General features: G+C 38.3%; 1 protein-coding gene across 4 annotated transcripts in view; it reads right to left on the bottom strand.

Annotated features, from left to right (window-relative positions):
• Positions 1 to 21,864, bottom strand: part of PAXIP1 (PAX interacting protein 1) — an 84,164-nt gene extending 62,300 nt beyond the window's left edge. For 2 of the 4 annotated variants that reach the window (XM_072652130.1, XM_072652131.1), the window contains exons 1-5: positions 20,304 to 21,066; positions 15,851 to 15,985; positions 12,388 to 12,431; positions 9,146 to 9,209; positions 1,993 to 2,106 (exon numbers count right to left, since the gene is read on the bottom strand). In XM_072652130.1, coding sequence (XP_072508231.1) covers positions 1,993 to 2,106; positions 9,146 to 9,209; positions 12,388 to 12,431; positions 15,851 to 15,985; positions 20,304 to 21,041 — 1,095 coding nt within the window. In that variant the 5' untranslated portion in view covers positions 21,042 to 21,066. Of the gene's footprint in view, positions 1 to 1,992; positions 2,107 to 9,145; positions 9,221 to 12,387; positions 12,432 to 15,850; positions 15,986 to 20,303; positions 21,067 to 21,628 lie in introns of those variants that run through there. The other 2 variants (XM_072652132.1, XM_072652134.1) reach the window with 2 other exon arrangements.
• Positions 21,865 to 26,663: the final 4,799 nt, after the last annotated feature.

Raw genomic sequence — 26,663 nt, 5'->3', positions numbered from 1 at the left:
TATGCAGCCCTTATCTTTATCACAGTTGAAGAAGGGTACAACCTCCCTCTCACCAGCTGTGTGACCTAGGGCCCAACACTCAACCTCCTGGGACATCAGTTTCCTTATCTATAAAATGAAGGCACTGTACTAGAGGACATCATGCAGTTGCAAGGAGCCTATGATCCTAAACTCCAATGTTACCTTCCTTCAAAGATTGGGTACTACTTTCTCTGGCTAACCTTCCCTGCTCTCCCCATTGCTAGCTCTCTTTTCCTCCTCAGATTATCTTGTTTTATCTATCTGTGTACAAGCTGTATGCTCTCAGGAGCTAGCACCAGCACCTTTTACACAGTAGGCACTTAATAAATGTGTTGATATTAAAACAGATATTTATTAATAACTTCATTACCCTAACTAGGGCAGTAATCACTAATGTTTAGTAACTATTCCAGGACTACTTCAAAAAGTGTCACAATAGCTCAAAACAAAATTAATTCTACTTCAATCAATTTTTAAATGACTACGTGTTCTAGAGTATACAGCAAACACTTCTGAGGGTTGGGGTGAGAGGAGGAGTGTTGTAGAATCAGAAAGTAACAGTGTATTATTCTTTAGTTGATGAATCAGGAATACCAAAATCAAAAAGATTGGATAATAATAAATTTGACATCAAGCCAAATTTCAAACTGAAGTTCAGTATATTCATTTACCACTATTCAATTTCTCTCCTGAAGAGTTCACTGTATTTTTGTTGGGAACATATATGCATTTCAATTTGATCCAAACGAAGTTAAGAAAAATAATCATACTGAGTTCAGGCAAAATGAATGAAAATCAAGTTCAAAGCCTAAGGTAAATATTTGTAAAATTAATTGAAAGAGGCCTTGCAGATCATCATGTTCACCCCTCTTATTTTACATGAGGAAGTGGATCATGAAGAATAAAGTGATTTGCCAAAGGTCATCTAGATCTGAAGTAATCAAGCTAGAATTCAAACCAGGACCTTCCTACCATCTGATATAGTATGACACCTTTTCTGAAACTGCAAGTAGTAGAGTAAGTCTCACGGGTTTCAGAGATAGCAATATCCTGACTATTAATACACTGATTTGCATGAATTAAGTGCTAAGTAAATCGTTGGGTTTTTTTTTTATTCATTCAATCCAGTCATTAAATCCTATATATTTTCCTATCTTTTTTTTATCATCACTGGAGAATAAGCAATACAACAAAAATAACACACTAAAAAGTCATTATTCTCTATGATACAGAATCAAGGAAAAGGAAGACAAAAAAATTAATTCCAAGAGTACATACAAATCTGTTTCAACTTCATCACAGCAAAATACCTTTTTTTGAAAATCACTACAGTCATTAATTGAAAATTTTAAAAAGGTTTTGTTTTACTAAAGATGAACTTTAAAATATCAAAACTCTGAAAAATAAGCTTTTTTTAAATAGTCTCAATATTTATAATAGGTTCCTATTATAGAACATTAATAAGAAAATATAAAAACTCCACTTAATTCCCATTTAATAATCACATTAGGACCTTTATAAATGATTCAACAGAGAGAATAATTTTTGTTCATGTATAAGAATTAACTTTTCTGTTTCATTTACATTTGAAGGAAAAAATCTGATTTTGCCAAAAATTGTCTTTCCCTTAACCCCAGAAGACAATCCATGTGTACAAGAATTATTTTGAACCAGATATTTCTAAAGCAGAGATTCAGACTAACTAAATAATGAAATACTATAAAATACATAACTCAAACTACTTAAATTAAAAATGTAAAGATGTAAAAGTAATAACAAAAGCTAAAATGTTTTTGGAAATGTTCAAAAGCTCAAAAGTATCAGAGTAACAATTTGAAAAACATGAAAGATGCAAATGCAATCATCAGCTGTGTCTAATTAACAATCGAAGACAACCTTCAAAGAGGAAAAAAAGTATTTAGGAATATTTCGGTGATATATAAAAAAGAATTGTACATGGAAGACTCTTACCCCCTTTGGTTCTGGTACAATCAAATGAGTACACTTCTTATTGAGGCTTAGCTGGCAATCCCCCCCATAAAACGTAATCAAAGCCCACAGCGCACTTCGATCTTCAGATGAAATCTAATAGAAAGTTAAAAATAAAAATTTTAGAGTTTTGTAAGGTACTTTTTTCTTTAGATATCATGCTTTTTTCCTTTTAAAACACTATGAAACATTATCTCTTTCAAAATATTCACTTTCCTTCTTTCCTAACCTAAAAGGCAAATAGGAAAATGTTTTCCTAACCATTAATAACAAAAGTATTCTAAAAGGATTTATTTCAATTGGAAGATTCTTTAAATTATATAACCAATCTCAAATTAACTTAACTAAACTATATATTTAGAGTTAAACATTAAGAGACCAAAAAATTATCTGCAACCAAAGTATCTGTAACCTGCAACAATAAGCTCTGATAAAAATACTAATCCAATTTTGTTTGAGAAACTGACAGCAGAAAATAAGCAATGATACTACTTTCTCATACCGTATTTACACAAATAATTTTCTAGCACTGTTTTCACAAAAGTAATAAAAAATAAACTGAAGTTTGAAATGAGTTTTCCAAATATTTATAAAAAGTGTGAGAGTTGATGGAGAAAATATTTAGACCACTAGTGAACAAAATGTCAATGAAGGAATAGAAATGAGTTAATGGTATATGTATTTTTCATAAATCTGAATTCAACTTCCACACTTCTAAAACTTATGTGTAAAACACATATGATCAACTTTCAAAATGAATACAACCACAAACAAATCCACTTGCATGAACATCTTAAAAATCTAAATATACCTACCTCAACAGTTAAATCATCCACTGAATTTCTCCATATTCTTAAAAACTTTATTTGCTCTTTCTGCTTTTCCATTAATAGCTGCCTTTAAATCTCATTTCTTAATCATGAAAGCTTGTTTTACAACTCCTGGTACTCAGGGTAGAATCATTACCACACAGCAGGAAAATCTTTCTGCTTTATCCTTTTATTCGCATTATTTCACTTAAATGTTAAATAATTACAAAGAAAAGTACTAATAACAAAATCTTGAAAAAATAGATTTCATTTTACTTGTAACTAATATTCCTTACTCAAAAAGTTTCAAGGAATGTCTAGTATTGTTTTTTAATCATTTTTGAAGATAACCTTAATTTGCCTTTTAAAAGCATCATAGATAGTATAGAACTTTACATTATGAAGACTTGGACTAAATGACCGTCTAGCTCTGAAATTTTAATATCCTCATTTTACAGGTGCAAAAACTGAGAAAAAGGAAGCAATTAGCTCAAGGTCATATCACAAGTTATGAGAGGAACCAGGTCTCAAATACAAACAAACATATGCCAAATCAAGACTGTATACAGAAAATTTAAAAATAAAGTAACTACTAGTCTGTAATTCAGATGTCACTTTTGCACCCAAAACAAACACATTAAAGGAAATTCTCTATATCATACATGATACAATAGTAAGAGTGCTAGCAAGCTGAATTCTAGTGCAGTTCTGAATTAGATTATTACCATTATCTAGCTACTTCATTCTAGCTCTACCACTGATGAGGATTATATCACATTAAATTAAATATACACTTATTAAGACCCTATTCTGTATTGCAAAACACTATGCTACATGATGGAGATTCAAAGTCAAGACTAAAACAGTTCATGTCCATATAGAATTTATGTTCTCCTGGTGACACATAACACATACTTAAATAAGTAAATACATAGTAATGTCAGAAGGAATAGAGCAATAATACTAGAGTAGGGGAATGTGCAGGAGAGCCTGAAAATATTTTTGAACTATAAACAGCACAAAAGCTAGGCCTTAAAGGGAACTAGGGATCTTAACAGGAAGAGATAAGGAAAAGTATTCCAAGCATGGGAGGGAGATTGCTCTAAAGCATAGAGAAGGGGCCTTGAGACAGCTCAGTCTGACTCAAATGTAAAGTGTGTGAAGGGTATAACATTAAAGTTCATAATAGTAAGTGGATTTCAGACTGAGCAGGGTTTTAAATGGCAAGTTGAGTTTTAATTTTATCCTAGCAGCAGTAAAGAAGTCACTAACGATTGTTTTAGTAAAAGGACGAAATGATCAGACCTGTACTTTGGTAATATTATTTTGTTGGAACTGTAGGTTGGTGAGGGAAGAGAGCAAATACTGGGAGGCCAATTAGGGTATCAAAAGTAGACCAAGAGAGATAAAGAGGGCTCTAACTGGGATAGCGGCCACGAGAAATGCTTTAAGGGTAGAACCAATATGAGCTGGTTACTGATTTCATTGGAGTGGGATACATGGTGTTCCAAAATACTTAGTGTAGTTTTTAGATTTAACCGTTGGAGATACCATGCAGTAAAGGATGACCCTGAGGTTACAAACCTAGGTAAATGGAAGAATGGTGACATCCTGAATAGGAGGTTTAGACAAAACAACAATGAAATTTATTTTTCACATGTTGAGTTTGAAATATCCTGTTGGAGATGTTCAAAAATATTATCAATGTGGGACTGAAGTTCAAGACAGAAATTAGGGTTGGATATATGGATTTGGGAATCATCTACAAGGAGACAAATTAATCATGGGAACTGCTAAATTCACTTAAGAGTACCAGAAGAGAAAAGAGCCAATGAGGGAATCTCTGGGGATATCCACACTGTGAGGAAAAGGATAATGATCCAGCAAAAGACACCAAAGTGAGGTCAGATAGGTAGAAGATAGGTCAAAAAACCAGGAGAGAGGAGTGCGACAAAAACAAAAAGTGATCAAGTAGGCTTACAATGGAAAAAGGCAATCAGATTAAACAGTTAAGAAATCACCATAAAGTATTCAGTACTAACATGGAGGGGTCAAGAACCCAGATTGCTAGAGGATGAAAAGTGAGAAAACAGCAGAGACGATGAGAATATTAGAGTTGACATGAGATTCTAAGAGTTTAGCTCTGCATGTGAGAAGAAATACAGGATGATAACTTGAGGATGGCATGGTCAAGTCAGTATTTTTTTTTAAGGATGAGGAAATCACATTTTTAAGCAGCAAGAAAGGAGGCAGTGGGTAAGAAGAACTGACAAGAAAGGGTAAATACTGACTAACGTTCCCAAAGTAGCGAAGATAAGAAAGGATCAAAAGGACGAGGAGAGGGACTGTTCTCAACAAAAAGAAGGGCTACTGCATCTTCAAGGTCTGGAATAAACAGAATGGGGGACAATGTGAAGAAGTTACCAAGTGTAGAGTAGGGGGAAAGGAGAGGTAATCCTTTTTTTCAGTAAAGTAAGAGGTGAAGTAATCTGCTGAGAGGAAATGGCAGGAGGTTATTTCAGTTTTTTCCTTCAAATTTTATCTTTTTCCTTTACCACCCAATGTTCTACCCTTGTCCAAGCCTTCAACTTTTCACGTGAATTATCTTAGTTAGCCTGTCTAAAGCTAATGGCCTACTCCCTCCAGGTCACCATAAACACTACTACCAAATTAACCTTCATAAAAATATCATTTGTCACTCCTCTACTCAGAAGCCTACAATACCACCCCCTCAAGTTTATCAGATCAAATTCACATTCATCAACCTAATTTTCAAGATCCTTTAGAATCTGCCCACTATGTGACATGACTACTATCTACTACCTCCCTCTAAGTCAATATTGCCTGACTCCTTTTTTCCATTGCGGTCCATATACTAGGTTCATGATATTCTCCCTCTGAGACATCTTAGTCCTTCTAGCTCCCAATATTTCTTTTCTCTGGCCATTTGTCATGCATATTGTATGTATCACACTTTTTTTTGCATATTAAGTTATTCTTTCTAAATAATTTACCTCACAAAGATAAAAAAGATATTTCCCGAAGTGCCTAACTAACATAGTTCATTCAGGACACTGGTAGGCAGTCAAGAAACACTTTCTGGTGGAGATATATAAAGACATGGAAGGCAACTTTACTTATAATCTTCTATAGCTTACTGAAGGTCCTTTTCTAGTTAGTTACTCCACTCAGCACATTTTAGAATACACTACCACCATGCATTTACACCAGAATAGAGAGAAGACAAAATTATCTTCAAACTTTCACAGGGAGCAAAAAATTCTTCCAGAGAGACCTCCTCCTCTTCCTCTTTTTCCTTCTCTACTTCCCTGGAAAATCTCAAAAATTTCACATAATGACCCAATTCATATCAACATCTTGGTGGGGGGAGATGAGAAAAGGGGAAACAGGAACAAACAAAAAACAATCTCTCAGTGCTGCCAAACAAACATTCCATTTGTGGTGTGTTAGTCTAAGTATCCATGAGCTTGAGTTTTCCTCCAATTATCCTTAGTGACCCCAGTTCCTCCAACTCCTTGCTATTATAGTTCTTTTCTCCTATACTTCTAACATCTTGCTCCCAACAAAAAGCTTCTTTTATGTCTCTTCTCCATAATCATCATTCAGCACTTACTTCTTACACATACTTCCTTCCACATCCACCCGATCTCATAACATGTCTTATTTATCCCTTCAACTTTCCCCAGGTTTCCTGCCCTCTTCCTTTACATCTTGGTGAAATCCTAATTCACTGTAAACTGTTTTATCCTAGAACAATTTTCATCTATTCTTATTCTTTCAATACTCAAAATTCACTGAAAGGAAGGTGACATTTCCCACTTCCCTGGGCCACATCCAAGCCACTGACAACAGTTTTACTGATTTTTGAGAAAGTCCCTTCTATTGTTGGACAGTTTAATTGCTAGAAAGTTTTTCCTTAAAGCCAATAAGAAACTTGCTTCCCTGTAACTTCTACCCAGTGGTCTTAGATCTAACCCCTGGAACAACATATAATTAGTTTGTTGCTTCTTCTACAAGATATCCTTCAAATAGTGAGAGACATTAATATTAATATTTTATATAGATACATAAATATTTATGAATATAATATTTTATATATACTACATATATATAAAATAAGTTTCTCCTAAATATTCTCTTCAAGCTAAAATCTGTATTCCCCTCAATGAATATGGATGGCACAGTTTCTAGATTTTTCATCATTTTGCTCACCTTCCTCTAAAAGCAAGTCAATTGTCAATTTCTCTTAAAATTCAGTGTCTAAGAACTGAACACACTAACTTCAGATGAAAGCACAAACTATAACATGCCAATCATTTTTCTGGATCTTGACCATATATTTCTAGAAATATAGCCTATAATTACAAAAACTTTTTCTTAACACTCATCATTATATAATAGACTAGCACAGAACCTAGAACATAACAAACTTTCCACATTTTCACATGAACATTAAACCATGTCTGGCATATTTTATAAGTTTATAAATGATTAAAACACATTAAATCTGAAATTTAGCGGGAATAAATGCATAAAAATATATTCTTGTTGAAACAGCCCATTCTCACCTATAAAGACCCTTGTAAATCCTGACTCTTAGAATTGGTATACATCCTTTCCCCTTACAGTCTAATACATTAAGAAACACAAAGTAAATGTTCAAGAAATATTTCTTGATTAATATACCCTCAGTTTCCCCACGTCAAACCTCCCATATCAGACTTTTGATCCTGGTCATACTGACCTAACTCCCTGACCCAGACTCCACTAAGTATATTCAATCTCAATCTCTCCTCTGGACTGATGAACTTCTGAATCTGGAATTTAGAAATCCAATTCACTGCATTAGAAATAAGTCAATAAATGCAAAGATCGCATGTCAGTAAAAATACAAGCTTTAACTATTTTTAATACAGTATTCTAAAGTTTTCAAAATGGCTACTTTAAAATATCATTATCACCTGTACAAAGGAAAATTATATCAACTTCAACACTTAAAATAAACAATTTTCATATGCTAGACACAGTCTTTTACTCTTAAGGCTATAATGTCCTCAAATTTAACACTGTTTAGGTTGTAAAAAAAAAAGAAAAAAGAAAAAGAAAAAACCCCAGTACCTACTAGTGAAACTGCAAATTGGTGGGATTTTTTCCAAAAAACAAACTGAAAATACACAGGAATTAAAAAAAAATAATCATACTTAGACCCTAAGAGCATAAACAGAAATAAAACAATATATATACAGATTACAATATAAAAGGGAAAATGCATACACAAATACAGACAAATGGACACAGGAAAATGAAGGGACCACAGTATAACTAATAAAATGTTATAGACATTTTAAATGTTGATATAATCCTATAACCATTTTTTTAGAGCTGGAAAAGGTTTTAGAAATCTCTGTGTCCAACTTCTTCATTTAAAAGATGAGGAAACTGAAGGCCAGGCAGATTAAGTGGCTGCCAAAGGCTCCACAGAGAACACAGACAGGGTTTAAACCCAAGTATTCAATTGTAAAATGAAAACAGCTCACATAATGTTGTTATTTAAAATATACACTAACTATTCTTAAAAGAAAATGAATTTGTCCCATGGATCACCACCCTTTACTCACACCCCCAAAAAACTGATTATGTGTGGACCAGGGCTATTAACATGAAGTGAGGGAGGCAAGAAAGAGTCTATCCTTCTAAAGAATTTTGGGTATTCAGAACAAAATTATCAAATCACACTAATAGTAACTAAATTTACTCCTGCCTGGATTTAACGATCAAGTTTATCTCTTTTAACATGAAATAGACAAATACAAGGAGCTCAGTATGATCAGTAACCAAACGTACTTTTTTATACATCTCTAATTATCATTACAAAACAAATATGGAAAGTCCAAATTCTATTCACAGCTTTTATATTTATTAAACACTACCATAAAAATATTTTCTTGAGAATAACAAGGTGAAAGTTTAGAAGTAGGTCTAAAAATTCCCCTAAATTCCGAATGACTTGCTATGTAGCCTGAATTATGCATCACTTTCAAATAATCAATAATAAATTTATCTATTTGGTTATTTAGCCTAGAATAATCCCCTTCTAAAAAAAATCTTCCAGCAAAAAATATATCTGATGTCAAAAATTATCATTTATTCATGACTTAAACTGTTTGGCAATCTATATTCAATTTAATAAATATCTTCCCTAAATTTTTTTTGGATTGTTATTATCTCAAACATGGAAAAAAAATTTCTTGTAATTGTGTTAAATTAGGATTATAAGTATCACAATCATTCAAAATGATGCTTACCTGAGAAAGACAGGCAGTGACTCCAAAAAAGATCTGACAAGATTCTGGAGAAAAACCATTCACTCTGGATAACAGCTATTAAGATTAACAATGCAACAAAACCATTGTATGTCTAGAATCTCAAGCATCCAATGTCTGAATATTTTCTCCTTCCCCTTTCAACAAAAAACCAGCCCTAAAATGTCTATGGAAGAAATGGGTTGAGAGTGAGCAAAGAGTATTCGGCCACAGTGGACTTAAGTGCTAGAGTAAATAAAAATGAGAAAGGTAAGTGCAGAATCTTGTATAGTAAAGAGAAAACAGAAGGAGGAGGTAGTGGGAGAGGGGGTAGACATAAGACTCTTTCATTTTGTGAACTAATTAAATGAGCTATAAAGCAAATTACAAAAACTGAACCACTTTCCTATTGCTATAAAAATTGAATTAGACAGCCATGGGAATCCCAACAATATACATATACAAATGAATACATCCTTATTTTTTTAAACTTGAGATCTGGCAATTTTTCAAAGGACATGTTATAAATGGAACAGATTTTGGGGGGAGGGGGAACAAAAATCTTACTATTTATATAGTTTAGTAAAAAGGGCATTGGAGTACAAACCAAGAGACCAGGGTTCTATTCTGAAATCTGCCATTAAATAGCTGAGAGACTTTGGGTGTCACATGACCCATTTTCTAATATTTAAATTAAAGGGGGTAAACTAAGCCTCTAAGACACCTTCCTAAAATTCTACTCAAGAAAAATTGAATTGCTTTTCAAAATAATGTTGCATCTCTAACTTTAAAAGGTCAATTTTTGAAATTCTCTTTCACCAAGGAGAAAAGTAGCTGATCCTTATTTCTGATACGGACAGACAAGAAATAAGATTAAGGTTTTAAGCTCTTTTTGTTTCAATTTCTAGGTCTCTGATAAAAAAGTAGTAGGTGACCCTAAGGCAGGACATATGGCTTTGAACAATTTCAATCCTGGCTGAAGTGACTTTTGTACACCTGAAACTGAAAAATTCTAGTTCCATATACCAAAGGTCTGATCCCTACAATATAGCAGTTAAAGAGATTTGTTTCCTTCCAGAAACTCAGAAACTTAACCCTCACAGAAGCAAATCCTGGAGTGCTTTGGCACAGCAATTAGCCTGGAGATTTCTTCTTTACTTCCACAAAAATCTCTGAGATAAATACAACCATTCCTGAAATTGGCTCAAGGGAAATAACTTATTAACCCAAATGATTTCTGGATAACTTTAAAAAAAAAAAAGGCACAGGTCACTACAATACCTTCCCTCTCCAGTGATTCTTTAAGCCACATAATTATAAAATCTTTCTATGGAATCTTAAGAGGACCATACCAACTGCTTCACTTTACCTAAGTGAAGTCTAATCCACACATTAAATGGTCCAATCATAACTATACTTGCTGTCCCTCAAACATAATGCTCAATCTCATCTTAGTGCCTTGAATGTTGTTTTACTATGTCTCCACCCCTTAGAATTCCTAGTTTCCTTCAAGAATCACCTATTTACCAAATGTATATTTACCAAAATGCTAGTACCTCTATTGCCTTGTCATTTATATTCTGTCAAGACCCATGGATATGTCATATGTTGTCTGAATTCCTTGAGGGCAGACAGTTTGACTTCTGTCTCTCTATTCCCAGCACTGAACACAAGAAGTACCTGTTAACAGCCACTGTCACATAGTTAATCAGTGGCAAATGGAGGGTTTGAATCCTCCTTCCTGGACTCTCCCACTCTAAAGGCTTCCTATCTGGGCACAATGACATTAAGTATTGCTTTTAAGGATGTGTTTGCTTTGTCAATCTTAAATCATGGGATCATCAGACTTGGAGCTAGAATGGGCCTCTAAGATCATCAAATCTAATCCCTTCACTTGCCATATGATGAAACTGAGACACAGAGAATCTTGCTCAGTCACACAGCTATTAAATATGAGGCCAGATTTGAACTCACACTTTCCTGATTCCAAGTCCAGTGGAGTATACAGTACATGTGTCTAGTATATCAAGCTGCCTCTCGTGTTGTATAAAAATTATTTACACATGAAAGCTGTCCCTTATTTTTCATTTGTGATGATATAGTGAACTACACAGAATGCATTTAAATGAGCTGTCTGGCACATTTCTAAAATGAGAGGGTTGGACCCAAGGATTACTAAGCTTCCTTTAAGCTCTAAAAGTCTATGATTTGTGATTTGATGAAGGCACAATCTTTCTGGGACTCATTTCCATTTACATCATGGAGAAGATACTAAAGTCTTAAAAAATGTGGGAGATGATAGATCAGATGACCTCTCTAAACACCTTCTAATTAAGCATCTTTAACTCTATGTCTTCTATACAGTATCAGATACTTCTTTTAAATAATCTTTTCTATAACTTATTCTGTTTTGTGGAAATTTTCATATGGTAGATTTTCTTTTAAAGATATTCATGTAGTAAAAAAAGGAAGCATCAAGAACAGATATATAAACAGACCAATATCTATTTATAAATAGATACAAGGAAGGGGTGGGACCAGGATCATAAGAGAGATTAGGAACAGAACAGGAGAGAGAAGTGGGAGCTAACTGAATTAAGAAGCAAAACATGATACTAAAGGAAGTTAAACCTGGACAAAGAGTCATGTAAGGAGAGAAGGCAATAGACTGAAGATCTGGTTCCCTTTTAGGCAATGTGAAGAGGTACGTTGGAAATTACACAGCAAGAAGTAGAAACACCATTGGGAATTCTGTCAGAAATATTAACAAAATCCATTTTTACTATTAAAAAAACAACACCAATACTGGCTCCCATGTTAAAAGACATGAGAAAAGTTAGCTGAAATTCTTTCAAAACAATGGGAGAAATGATAGAATTTTAGCATTTAGATCACTACTGTAAATCTTTTGATTAATATAACTAAAAGGTGGCATGTAACAAAATGGAACATAGCCCCAAATCCAGCCTCAACTATTATTCACCTTCTCTACCCCAATCTAATCTTCCATAAAAGCTGTAAATAATCAGTGTTCTAGTTTCAATTAGTTTCCTTTTGTCTCCTGCTTAAGTTAGTAGTGACCTTAATTAAGCTACTAATATCTTCACATGGGATGGGTAACATAGAGATGGTGTGGAAAAGTGGAAATTAACTGCAAACTAAAGAGTCTACCTGTGGTTATTAACCAAGAATTTGTTATAATCTCAATTTCAATATGTTTACTTCATTGTCCCCTAAAAGGATACGGCAGAAGAGCTCCACATCGAACAGATAAAATCACCCAGGAAGGCTAAAAGACAAAAGAAAAATTAACGCAATTAAAATCTTTTTGCAATTCATGACAAAAATAAAATCATATATTTCACTACATCTTTTTTTGAAGAAGCACTTTCTAATAATTACAAAACAATCAGTTTATGTTGTGTGCACAATTAGCAGAAAGGCATTATTCTAAAAGCAGTTTTTAATGGCACAATGTTGACCAGGGAGCACATTTAAGTCAGATTTCACAAAGGCTTTTTTTCCAAAGATTTCCCATTTGCTTTTTGACAACTGGTCTCTTTTAGGCCTAATTAGGGCCTCAAGTGGGTCCTCACTGCTGCTCAGCAACCCTTTGCCAACTCTCCACAGAGTATTCCAAACTATCTCCCCCTAATTCCCCTATACTACCACCTTCCTTTTCCTTTAAGTACAGAGCCTAATCTTACACTTAAAAAACAACAAAATTCTCTGAATTTTAACCCTTTTTTCTTCTCTGGGAGCCTGCTCCTCTAATCATACCTTCCTTCTCTTTAGGACAACTAAGTGACACAACAGAAAGAGTGTTGGCCCTGGAGTCAGGAGGACTCGAGTTCAAATCTAGCCTCACACACTTACTAGCTGCATGGCCCTGGGCAAGTTGCTTAACTCTGTTGGCCTCAGTTCCTCATCTGTAAAAAGAGCTGGAGAAGGAAATGACAAACCGCTCCAGAACCTTTGGCAAGAAAACTGCAAGTGAGGTCACAAAGAATGAGACACAACTAACTGACTAAACAACAAAGAACTTTCTAATCGTCAATCTTTCTTTATCCACTACCAAAGTGATATTCAGAAAATATATGTCACACCTCTGCTTAATAAATTGCCGCTGGTTCTTTGTTACTTCTAATATCAAATATAAACTCTTTCATATGGCATTTTTAAGTTCTTCACTATCTGGCTGCAATCTACCTATCTATTTGCCCCCTATGTCTGGAATGCCCTCTCTCCTCACCTCTACCTCTTAGTACCTCTAATTTCCTTTGAAACTCAGTTCAAATGTCACTCTCCATGAGGCCTTTTCTGACCCCTACCCACCCCTAGCTGTTGGTTCTTCTCCTTTAAAAGTTCTCTTGTACTGGTTTTATATGTATTTATTTATGCACATGGTATCTCTCAATAGAATGTAAGCTATCAAAAGGAAAGAAATAAGCATTTAGATAGTGCTTACTATGTGATAAGCATGGTGTTAAGTACTTTACAAATATTAAAAGGCAGGGAATTGTCATTTTTGTTTTTATATCCCCGGTGCCTGATACACGGTAGGAACTTTATAATATAAAGTTTGACTGATTAATTGGACTAAAAATAATTAAGGGCCTACTAGTTGAAAGGAACAGAGGAGACAAAAAGAAAAACTCATAGAAACTTATACCTATCCTCAAGGAGCTTGAAGAGTAAGAAGTTTGTCACCAGTAACCATGGTATATATGAAAAACAAAATTTGATATGCAACTACATGCTATTATAGTCTTCCCCATCCCTTTATAAGCACAGTAAAATTTCTCCACAATGCAGCTATCCTTCATATGTTAATAACAAATAGCTTTAGCAAAAAGAAAGGTACACAAAGATTTTAATATGGAAGGGAGAGAAAAAATTACGCCAAGAAGCATGAAAGGCTGAGTTATAGCAGGATAAAAAATAGAAGGCATAAAACCAATTGGTGGAAAGCTTGGAAGAAAAAGTTAAAAAGTTTTAAGTTTGTTGAATCAAATATAAATAAATTATACAAATGAATATTAAGTAAAAAATACTTCCTTGTTGCCTTAACTTTAAAATACTTTACTAAGTTATAAAAAGTAGTGCCTTCAACCTAGAACTTTTCATTAACTTAAGCACAAAGCAGAAATTAATGTCATAATACAAATGCCATTGAAATTTTACTATTTTTCAAGTAGTTTCATATCTTCACATTTTATCTTTATGACCAAAATGCCTACTATTATAATTCCTACTTTACAGACAAAATTATGTTTGTTGTCCAATAACACAGAATCAGTGGATGAACTAGGACTAGAACCCAGAGTTTAGAGATCTTTCCATTAAACTGTGATGGGAGTGATATGTAAATCAACAAATGCTCATTAGCTGACTTAATAAACCACAGACAAAAAAAGCTAGTCAATTCTCAGTTATCTGTGTCAATAGGCCACACAAAATGTAGATAATGAAAAACCATAAACTACTTCCCCCTGCTTAAGTCATGGGCAATGACTCTAAACCAAATTCTCAATATTACAACTCATCTCTTAGGAACTCTATCATAAGCTAAATCTCCATGTAAATCATGTCCTATGTTAAGCACAGCTCACTAATCTCCTGTAATGCCCCAAACCAGGTGGGGTACAGAGTGCTCTTCTGCCCATCCTTCAAATTAGGATCATTTCCCCTTATCCCATTATCCTGATTCAGTCAAAAAAGAAGGCAGGCTAAAAATAAGCTAAGATTCCTTCCCTTCCACCTAAAATCCAGGGGATAGCCTCCTTTCTAGCAGGAAAGCACTCTGCCTATGGAAACAAAGGTAAGTTTCATGACATACTTTCCAAATTGGTTCTGGATTATATATTCCTTTTCCATAACAAATTTCCTTGGAAAGAAAAGGTGAACTAAATGAAATTTTCAGCTTGGTTCAGCCACAAAGAATAAGAAATATTTTTATTTTCTTACCCAAAATTTAGAAAGTAGGTTTTGCTGCAGTTCACCAAGAATTTCATGAAAAGACTTGTGAGTTCTATGAGGCCAGGGTCAGTATCCTATTTAACTTCTACATCTCTCCTATTCCTAAGCATAATGTCCTGCATAAAGCAGGAAGACTACTTTTCACAGAGTGTATCAAGATGGTCAAATAGGGCTTTAGACTTGAAATTCAATAGCTATTGTTTTTTTTTTTAATTAGCCACAGACTTGAATTCCACTCGAGTATTTTAAAGAGGCAGCATATTATAATGAAAGGAGTCCTTCTGGAAGGTGAGGCCACCGTAAATTTAAGCCCAGGTTCTAACACATACTAGCTGTGCTGTTTCTCTTCCTTAAGGCTATTTTCCTTATCTGCAAAATGTGAATACACACAACCACATAATTCATAATGTTGTTTAAAAAACACTACACAAATTTAAATTGTTATTATTAAACAACTAGTGAAGTGTAGTGAAACCATAATATGGCAACTTCAGGGTTCCCTAGGCTTGCGTATAATCTACAATGCAGGTAACCTACAGCAAGTTAGTGATCTTGCCTCATCTAGTAGAATTTGGCTTACTGTGTCATTCATTATCCACCAAAGTTTAATTACCAAAAAGGCGTCACATATAAAGTTGGTCCTACTACATGGACCCTGAAAAGAATAACATATTTCAATGTATTTTTTCATCAGTAAAATAAACATAAAAAAGTGGATTTACTACTCACCTTTACTACAGGGAGATCAAAGACCTCACGAGCTTCTCCAACTTCTGGATTGTCTCCATCTTCTGAAATTATATGTGAAGCTAGTGCATTATAGGAAACTTCCTTAGCTTTTCCAGCTTTCAAAAACTGGATAACCTAGAAAAAGAATATGTGCACTGAAATAAAGCAGCACAACTTATTCTTCACTTGAATAAATCATGACAGTAATCTTAACTAATTTTCTAACAAATATATATCCTGAATATTTTCCACATTGCACTACTAAGAATTTTATTTTTTATTCTTTACTTATGCCAATAAAACCCTTTTTCTAAATAAGAATCAGCAAATTTGAGAGTCATACAAAACATGAAAATAGGCCACATTTTACTAGCTAACAAGATGTACCTGTTAGGTACTAGATTTTACAACCTAATCCTGATGAATATCAGGCCACTGAATCCAGATGGTTTCTCCAGAGGAGAAAGCAAGGCTGGTGACCTTGCACAGCCCTCCCTCACTCAAATCCAAGTCAACTGCAAGTCATATCATTATTCCTCGATGTCATGGTCCTTTTCAAGAATGAAGGACAAACATAACAACCCACAAATCATTAGGTATCAACCATGCTCAATAAGTTCTTCTGAAAGAATGGAATACTGTGTAGATAGTCTTAGAAATTTTTTTTGCTTACAAGATCTAAGTAATCAAACCAAATGAAACATTAATTCAGGTAGGGCTCTACGTGAGAATATTCTCATGTTCAAGGTCAGACTTTTTTAGATGGATTATTTTTTCCTAAGTATTTTGTGAAAATACCAGATCTTCACTGATAAATAACCTCTAAAACACAGTTTATAAAAAGTGAATCAGATTAAAGGAGGAAAGGAGAGAAAGAAGTCCCTTCAAGATTTGTTTTTATATCCATCCTGCTCAGCAACCAGCACAGTTGCCTGGAACCTTATAGGTGCTTAATGAATGCTTGTTCAATTGATGGAGTATAGTCACTTCTACAGGACCCCATTTTCAATATTCTATATTCAGTATCTGCTTAGTAGCTTTCAATCTCAAGGCCAAATGCCTATGGATCACAGATTTAGAGCTGGAAGGAACATTAACCCATCTAGTCCAACTCTCTCATTTTATATAACAGGAAAACTGAGGTCAAGGGAGGTTAAGTGATTGGCTGACCCCATTTCACAATAACAGTAGTAGAACCAGATTTTGAATACAGGTCCAGCATTTTTTCCCTTGCTCTATGCTCTCTCCTGATTATTCATCTCTAAATTTCTACAGCGTGTGTCTTCTTGAGTCTCATTCAAGGGAATTTAGTTATTTTATGGCCAAAACTCTAAGGAGCAAGGTGTACGCACGCACACAAAAAACACACAGACACTTCCATTTGTATAGTTTTTTAAAATATTAAGGTACTTTAAGGTGAAAAAAAGTATTTTCTAGAAATCACTTTAATATTTTGCTATGAATTTTAGTCTCAATCCTTGAATGCCATGCTCAGCTTCTCTTCCATGAAGCCTTTCCCTGATCTTTCTAGTTCCATACTACCTCCTCTAAATCCAGTTATAAATTATGACAATGAAAAAAAAACATTACAAGTCAGTATATGACTATTATTCAACTTTCGCATTGTCAATTTTTCTCATATTATCACATTATCTCTCCAAATAGATTGCAAATATCTTAATGGCATGATCTGTGTGATGTTCTTTCCTACATAAGTACTCCATACATTTGCTGAATGAAAACTGCAATATCTGAGATTCTTCAGCACCTTATTTATACAAAACACTTCTCCCTACGCCTTTGGTAAAAATATCCCACATATATAGAATATTCTATTGAAATAATTATAATTTCTAGGAGTTCCAAATGATTACCATTTATAATTAAGTATAGACAGTTTTCATAATTACCATTTATAATTAAGGAAAGACGATTTTATAACTTGCTAAGATTTATTATAGATGTAATTTTTGTTAAGCTATGGCATATAAACTATTAATCTTAGATTATAACAGAGAACTTCCAAAAGTCCACAAAAAAAAAAATCTATCCCTTTACATGATACTTATAATGTCAATACTTATTAATCAGTGTGTGTGTACTACAGATCTAGAACCTCAGAAATACATGAACACAGTCTCTACAATATCCTCAACAAGTGATTACTAGGCTAACAATTAGATGACCTCCAGTGGTAGGACCTTAACTCTCTCTGGAGCAGCCCCTTTCACTTTTGGACAGCTCTAATCATTAGCAAATTCTTCCTAATAGCTGAAATCTGCCTTCTAGGGCTGTGCATCAGCTTCTATGAGTCAACCCTTCAAATATCAGAAGACAAGCAATTATAGCCCAAGTTCTCCTCCGGGCCGTCTTTAACTCTTTCAATTGACCGATCTATGATAATTCTGAGTGTTCTCATCATCTCAGTAGTCCTTGTCCAGTATGGCAACATCCTTCCTAAAATGTGGTATTAAAATCAAAGCAAAGCACTTAGTACTCTGAGACTATTACCTTCTTCAATTCAATTCAAAATTGTATTAATCCTTACTATATACAAGGTATTGTGTTCAGATGAGGAAGAATTTATTATTTCTGAGTTCCACCTCTCAAATCTCAGGAGTGGCAACTTTCAAATCAGAAGTTACCACACATTTTCTTTTTGCTTGACTCTGGTTAGTTGTTTTTGTTTTCCTTTGGGGGTGGGGAGGGAGAGATGTAAGAAGAAGAAATGAAATGGTTACCTGACAATTGAAAAAAAATTAATTTAAAAAATCTAAGTTATCAATGACACTGAAGTCAAGAAACCAGAGGAACTTCTAAAAATTAAAGTTACTTAAGGTCACAGGAAATCTTCCAGAGTTTCAACCAGACTTTAGGATCACAGATTTGGAGTCAGGCTATCTAATCAACATCATTTCATGGATGAAGGCTGAGGCCAAAGAGAAGTAAACTGTCCATGGACTCTACCTCCAAATCCAGTGTTCTATTCCACTGCACCATGCTTCTTTAATGTGCTTTAAAACACATAAAAATTTTAATGAACGTGACAAGATGAAAACAACCAATATACTTCCAATGGCAAAGAAAGTACATGATGAAGTTCTCCCTCTCCTTTCTGAAAGATTCCTATCAGATAGTCTACTTTTTTCCCCTCCTGTGACACTCTATATGGTACTTTTCACCGCCAATATGTGATTGTATTTATAGGCATCATATGCATTCAACTTCAGTAATTTTTATAATTCCATTCAATCTTTAAGCTTGAAGTATTAATCTGTAATTTTAAGAAGGTAATGATACAAGAAAACTACAAAAAAGACAAAACACAAGCATACTGAATCTACTTTTTGATGAAGAATGTAATGTCTCAATCAATTTGACTTTGCTACAAGAGGTTATGATAGAAACATTATCATCACTAAAATATAATCATTAGTCGTTCCAACAACTCTCCCTTTCTCTTCTTTTCCAATTCTGGTAACTGTGCACCCTGCATCTAAATAGTTTTAACTGTAAACTCGACGTTAAAAAGTCCTCTTAATTTTTCCTTACTTCAGAGACATCTAAAAATAAATTATAAATAAAAATTGACTTCAAGAAATGAGGGAACAAAAATTAGAAGAGATCATATGACATCATCTGGTAGGATTTTTTAACAATGAGGATAAATTATTCAGAAAACTGGATAATTCAAGTTCCCTATGTAGGTAATAAACTCCAAGAATTAATATCTACTTAGTAGTCAGGTTGGTGATGTTAATTTTAAGTATCTTCCTAAAACTTAACTGGACCACAAAATTTGTAAAAAACATGTTTACAGAGAAACCTGTAATGCTAAAATTCAGTAAAAATAGCTATTTTCTTTTTGGCATCTGATGGCCCCTAATCATCTGTAAAATCCGAAGCTAGAAAATACATCCAAATTCATATAAGCTGACTCAATGAAGTCTAAAGGGACATCATCTCCGCCCCCCCCGCCCCGCCCCGCTCAGACAGAACACATGCATCCCATCTTTGTAAGGCACCTACAGACGTGACATTAGCTTGGGCCCTTCTCCCCCTCTCTGTACACCTCCGCGGGGTGCCCCCAACCCCGCAGGAGCCCCACAGCTGACCAGACTGACAGCAGCCCCCAGAGAAGGGGTCCTTAACCTTTCTTTGTCACGGACTATTTTCAGACGCACAAAACGCACAGGGTCACCGACGAGGCCAACGGTACGGAGACAGTTACCAAACAACACCCCAAACCTAAAGCCCCAGTTCCCCAACCCCCACCCGGTCTGGGGCGAAGCGGAGCTGCCACCTGTGGAGCCGGCCCGAGTCGCTGGCCGTCGGCAGGCCGGTGCCCCCCGTCCTTCCCCGGTCCCGTCCCGCCCCCGAGCCGCTCCGCCCGCCTGGGAAGAACGAGGCTCCCCCGACGGGGAGCGCCGGCCACCCCCACGCCGCTCCGTACCGCACAGGAGGTCCGAGGCGGACGGCCCGGGGCCCGGAGAGCGAGGCGCGCGACGCCGGAGCCAGCTAGGCCCGAGCTCCCTGGCCGCTGCCAGCCCCGGGCCCGAGGCGCTGCTGCGCAGAAGCCGCCGCCGCCGCCTCCACCAGTCAGGGAGAGCCGGCTCGCCCCCAAACGCTCCCGTTCCCTTCCCCGAGTTGGGCAGTCCGCGGCGCCGGCGTGACCCCGTCCGCTCCCCTCCTCCCCCTCCTCCTCCTGCAGCGCCTCCTCCTCCTCCGAGCCCCCGAGCCGGCGGCGGGAGAGCCTCGCCTCGCCTCGCCCGCAGCCCGCTCCCCCCGCCCGGCCGCCGGCGAGCGCGGAGCAGGCGCGAGCCCGGCCCTCGCGCTCACCCTCCTCCTTCAACCACCCAGGGGCCCCTTGCGCCGGCGCGAGGCCGGCGCGAGACCAGCCTCCTTTTCCCCAGCCCGGGCAGGCCGGCGCGAGACCACCTCGACAATGGTACGGCCGCAGACGGGGGGAGGACGCGGAGGAGGGGGAGGGGGCCCGGGGGCTGGAAGGTGTTAAGGAGGGTACACATCCACCCGGAGTGGGTCGCGGGTGGGAGGGGGGAGTGGAGGAGGTAACGGAAGAGGAGCCGAGCAGAGTAAGCGGATGCGGTACCTTGGGATCGATGTCTCCCACCGCGTAAAATTTGACCTCTTTGAACATTTCCTCGGGAACTTTCAACTCCTCGTCCGACATGATCCCGGCGGCTGGGCTGGCTTCCCTGGATCCGGAAGAATCAACGATGGCACCCACCCCAACCCCACCCACCCCCCACCCCCCCAGCGAGGCCCACTTCGGCCCGCGCGCACCCCGACTTCACCCCCGGCTTATACGTTCCGGGTAGTCCGGTCCCGGCGGAGTCTTTCCGAATCGGGGTCCGGTTCCCCCCTCCTCCCTCCCTCCCTCCCTCCTCCTCCTCCTCCTCCTCCTCCTCCTCCTCCTCCTCTCCCCCCTCCCTCTCAGAACGGCCAAAGCGCGGGAGCAGCGCGCGCCCTGCGGGGCACACCATTCCCCTCAGGAGAGCAAGGGGGACAAGGGAAAGGGAAGCCAGGCGACCGGCGGCTCCCGCCGCTTCCTCCCTGGAGCGAGAGCTGCAGAGGCGGCTTCCTCGCCTACCCCGCTTCTAAAGGAAAGCCCGCAGGCCCGCGGCCAACGCTCTCACCGGCGGGACCCGAGGGCTCGAGTAGCCTCGCCACCCCCACGTTGGGGCAAGAGTGAGCGGATCCCGGGGAAAGGGGGTAGGGCAGCCCCTCCCATCAACACACGTTCCCTCACACACTCACCCTGGGCAGCGCAGGCGCGGGGCGGAAGGGGCGGAGCGCCGGCAGGGGCCCGCGGGGGTCAGGACCAGCCCCGCTGTCAAGCCCAGGTTGCGCTGGAGGTGGAGGTGGAGGTTGACGTGAGGTGGGGGGTGGGGTAGCCTAGGACCTCGGGCCATTGTACTGGGTTCTCGAACCCAGAAGTTGGAGCCTTCGTGCGCTTCTGGCCGGCCCCGGTCGCTAACCGGAGCTCCCGAGCCGCCGAGATCCCCAAGGAAGAATTAGGAGAATGGGGTTCGTACAAGTTCAGGACTCCGCCACGCCACGCTCCCGCGTGAAGAAGGAGCGACCCAAACTAGAGAAGGCCCGGGTGGAGTCGGAGGGAGGAGGGGGCGTCTCCTGGGGACTCGCGTGTGTGACCTTGAGGGACTCCCTTCTCTTCGTCCCAAGGGTCAGAGGGGGAGCAACAGTTGTCCCGCCTCTTTCCCGCAGGAAGTGACCGGGACCGACTTCTCAGCCGCCCACCGGGGGCGGGGGGGGGGGGGCCAAGCCCGAAGGCGCCCCCTGTAGCCTGGCTTGCTGCTCACGTGCAGCCCCGGGGCCCGCGGTAGGGGTTGAGCCGCCGGCCTCCATGGCTGACCCGGCGACCACAGCGCGGGGAGGGAAGGGAGCGGAGCCGCGGCTCCTCCGACGGTGCTTGTCGTCCGCCTCTGACGGGGAGCTTGGTGCCCCCTTAGCGGAGGGCTTTGGGAAACGTGAGGTTCGGCATCCAGTACCAGGAACCCTTTAGGACCGAGTCGTTGCCCGCAGGCCTTCCCGCGCCTGCCCCCCTTTTCCCGGCCGTGGGTGGTTCTGCCCCGCTGCTCCGCTCTGCTCCCTGCGGCTCCCAGTCCTGTTTCATGCAAAGACCGGACGCTCCGCTTCTCTCCTTCCCGCACTCCTGATTCTGGCCGGGACCTCTGTCTACTGGACCCTGAGATCTAGGTAACCAAAGCAGGAGCGCAGACCCTCCAGGACAAAGTTTAGAACTTGGAGGTGACACGAGCGGACCGCTGTCCACGAGGACGCCGCGGACGTCCGTGACTGCCCTGAAACGCTCGTCCACGACCGGCCAAGCGTGGGTTCCCAGCAGTAAGTAAACGTAGGCGCCCACCGGCGGCAAGCGGCCCGCCCTGGAGTCGGAGAAGTGAGAACCGGGGTTGCGGACGCCTGTGGGGGGGGGGGGGGGGGGGGGGGCGGGGTGAGATCCTCGTCCTTCGGGGGCGCTGGCCTTTGTTTCTGTCCCTTCCACGATAAGTCCTGCAGCACGGACCTCCCTCCAGAACATGACTGGTTTTCTGTCTCTGTCACTTGCCTAGTAGGTGTAATAAATAGGTGCATCATGGAACTCACAGAACCCAGGGCCGCGTCTTTTGGGCCAGGCATACCGCCCTTGCACTTCGCCGAACCGCAGGTCAGAGGGAGTTTCTTGAGATGTTTTAGTGAGCAAAGAAATGTGTTTTTTCACAAAGATCTTTCCTTCCTATTGACTCACAGAACCACCATTATTCTAAGAAAGTACAAACTGTTCCTCCTAGAACTCCTTTCCGTATGGCAAACAAAACTATTTTGAAGCATGTGTTTGGTGAAAGCAAGAGAAAAATAATTTGAAATCCTTTAATCAAGAGCTTTTTAAAATTACTTTGTAGCCCCTAATGTAGCAGATTAATTCATTCCTTCAGGCTTTTTAAAAATTGGCCATTATTCCTATCATTCCCCTCCAAAAAAGGGAGGGGGGAATAGATACACTAGTTCCAAAAATAAAAGAGTACTGGAGATGACTTATTTAAGGATCAGGTGGACAAATCTGCCCTTTATTCTTTTTTTCCACAAAACTTTAGTTATTGGCTACATGTAACTGCAACCAATTTTAATATGTATGGAAACTAAAATGTAAATGTATCAACCTTTACATATGAAATATTTTGTCAATTTAAATTTAGTTAATAAAAATAAATTATTTCTTACAAATACCTCAAATACTAGCTTAATTCTTTTACTCATAATAATGGGAAAAAAGGTTTGAAATTTTTCTTCTGGTAACTACAGATTCACTAGGAATGGGAGTGGGCAGGGTGGAGTTTGAGAGAAATCCCAGTATGAAGATCTCCATCTATGCAGAATAGGAATTCCTTTGTAATTTATAGTTTTAGAGAGTTGTCTGAGGTTTGATCTCATTAGTATGTTTAAAAGGAAGAACTTGAACCAAGGTCTGACTGCTTGATTTCAAGAGCTGGCAATTTTCTCTCTTTCTAGTTTTTTATGGTCACAAATTAAGTAGAATGTTACCTAAAAAAGTTTGCATATTTAACGATCATGATATTTTATATAAAAAGTTAAGAAAATATGTCAAATATTAGCAATTCACATGCTTTTTTATAGCTACTTTTTGGAGTGTCCAGACCTGTAATTTTTCATTGGTAAAAAGAACCATAAGGTATTCCTTTTACTACCAATGCAGATCTGCAAATTATGGATTCTTTTTCTTTTTTGTATCATGGATCCCTTTGTCAGCCTATTTAAACTTATGGACCCTCGATATAATATTAGTATAATATGTAAATATATACTTTATGTAATTATATAAATATGATATAGGATATTTTTAAATGCATAAAACAGATTTACAAAGAAAACCAATTATATTGAAATACAGTCAAAATATTTTTAAAAATAAATTCCAAAGGCCCAAGATAAGAACCCCACTTTTAGGTGCCTAGAACACCAAGGGGTTCAGTGACTTGCCCAGAGTCACAGGCAATAGGTGACAACTGTGAGAATTGAATTAAGGTTTTTCTGATTCCAGGGATGGCTCTGTATCCAACATGACATACTGTCTCTCGGATAATAGCTGACAAAAAAAAAACGTTGCATATACCAAAAAATCTAAAGCAATACCTCTTATGGTAAGAAAGAAAAAATTGATAGAATGTGATAAAATCTCATCAATAGCACCATAAGAAATAACAAGTGTGAAAGTGCAGAGAAGCATGGAAAACTGTGAGCTGGTATAGGAGGAAGAAAAGGACAAGGAGAGGAATATGCATATATACCTACAGTAATGTAAATGAAAATGACACCAAAGGCTATCTGTCTTAAGATTAAAAGCAGTGGTCAGTCTTGGCTCCTAAGGCCTGTATCTGTATAAACACCCTTCCCCTTGATAAAAGAATGGGGAATGCTTAGGTATGAAGTATTTCATATTGCCAGGGTTGCAGTGTGCCAGGGCAGCTAGGTGGCACAGTGGATAGAGCACAAGATCTGGAGTCAGGAAGCCACTTCAAAACTGGCGTCGGAAGATTCTAGCTGTGTGACCCTGGGCAAGTCATTTAACCCTTTTTGTTTCAGCTTCCTTATCTGGAAAATGATCTGGGGAAGGAAATGGCAAACTACTCCAGTATCCTTGCCAAGAAACCCCCAAATGGGGGTTATGAAGACTGAACCACACAGGTTGGTTTTGCTTAACTATGAAGGTTTTGTTCCACTTCGCACATCAGACTGGTGGCAACAATGACAAAAGCAGGAAGTGTTAATTTGGAGCCACTGTGCTGAGCATAGTGCCTGGTACATAGTAAGTGCTGTGGAAAAACAGACCCACTAATGCTATATTTGTGGAGCTGTGAATTGCTGGTACAGCCATTCTAGGAAACAATTTGAAACTATTCCCCAAAAGTTATCCAGCTATATGATGAGGCTTTACACCAAAGAGATCAAAGAAAGAGGAAAGGAACTACATGCATAAAAATATAACAGCTCTTTCCACGGTAGCCAAAAATGGGAAACTAAGGAAGTGTCTTGCAGTAACTTTTTTTTAATGGCATATTAGTGTAATGGAACATATGCCATCATTAGATATGGCAAAATAGATTCAGAGGAGCCTGGGAAGACTTCTCTGCACTGATACAGAGCTAAGTGAACAGAACTAGAACATTTTATACAGAGAAAATATTACTGAGAAAAGCTGCTTTGAAAGACTAGAACTGGAGAGTTCAGAACAAAGCAGTGCTAAACTATGAGGCCAGAAGACTGAAGATGAAGTACTCCACTTACCTATCTCCTTCTGGAGAAGTGATAAACTTAAAATGCAGAGAGAAGCATTCATTTTCAGGGCTGCTATTGGGGAAATTTGTTTTGTTGGGTTATGCATGTTTATTATGAGAGTTTTAATTTCCATTTGGTGTTTTTGTATGTTTAATGGGAGAGATATTATAAATGCATATAAAAATTTATTTTTAAAAATAAGGGTAGGTTCTTTGGGGGATAACAAGGAGATTGGGAAATAATTGGTGAAAAAAAACACAAAAGGTGTCAAAATCTTTTATAAAAAGATAATTGCCCAGCTTTCTGCTTTGCTTGGTTGGACACAGCCTAGATCTATAAGATTTTAAACTGAAAGACTTAAGATACAACTCAAACAAGTATTTGATTGGATTTTTAAAAGGAAGAACTGTTGCAGTTTTTTCTACAGCAGTTTGACTTTCAATATTTATTCAGTAAGGTAAATTGTAGGACTAAGGTGTCCATCTGATATTTAAAATCCCATCAACCTGTCAGACTCTGTAAAATATCAGATGCTAACTATGCAAGGTCAGTGTGCTGCACACGTTTAAATCAAGGGGAGCCATCACCACAGAGGACCAGAGTCAAACCAGTTTCAAGCAAAGAAAATGTTCATTAAGAGTGTGTCAATCATGACCAAGACTGTTCCTCTTGGCCAGTTATGATAAATAAAAATCTTGAGACAAAATCTAATTTCATTTAGAGAGTAGATGTGCTGGGCAGGTAGGAAAAATAAAGTCCACAGAACTGACATCTTGAAGTCATGAAGAATAATGCTGCCTAAAAGCATCCAAAAAAAGGATTGGCAACAAAATTTCATTTTAAAACATTAAGTAATAAAGCTTATCAAAATTGTTTCCACAGAAAATCTTTCAAATAAAATGGCTATATTCCAAGACCCCGAAAATAGGTAGAGATTATTATCCCCTAAACATAAATTAGCACATAGTTTACCTGAGGG

Source organism: Notamacropus eugenii, chromosome 3, assembly GCF_028372415.1.
Source record: "Notamacropus eugenii isolate mMacEug1 chromosome 3, mMacEug1.pri_v2, whole genome shotgun sequence".
Lineage (NCBI taxonomy): Eukaryota > Metazoa > Chordata > Mammalia > Diprotodontia > Macropodidae > Notamacropus > Notamacropus eugenii.
This window is presented reverse-complemented; position numbering and strand designations above follow the sequence as displayed.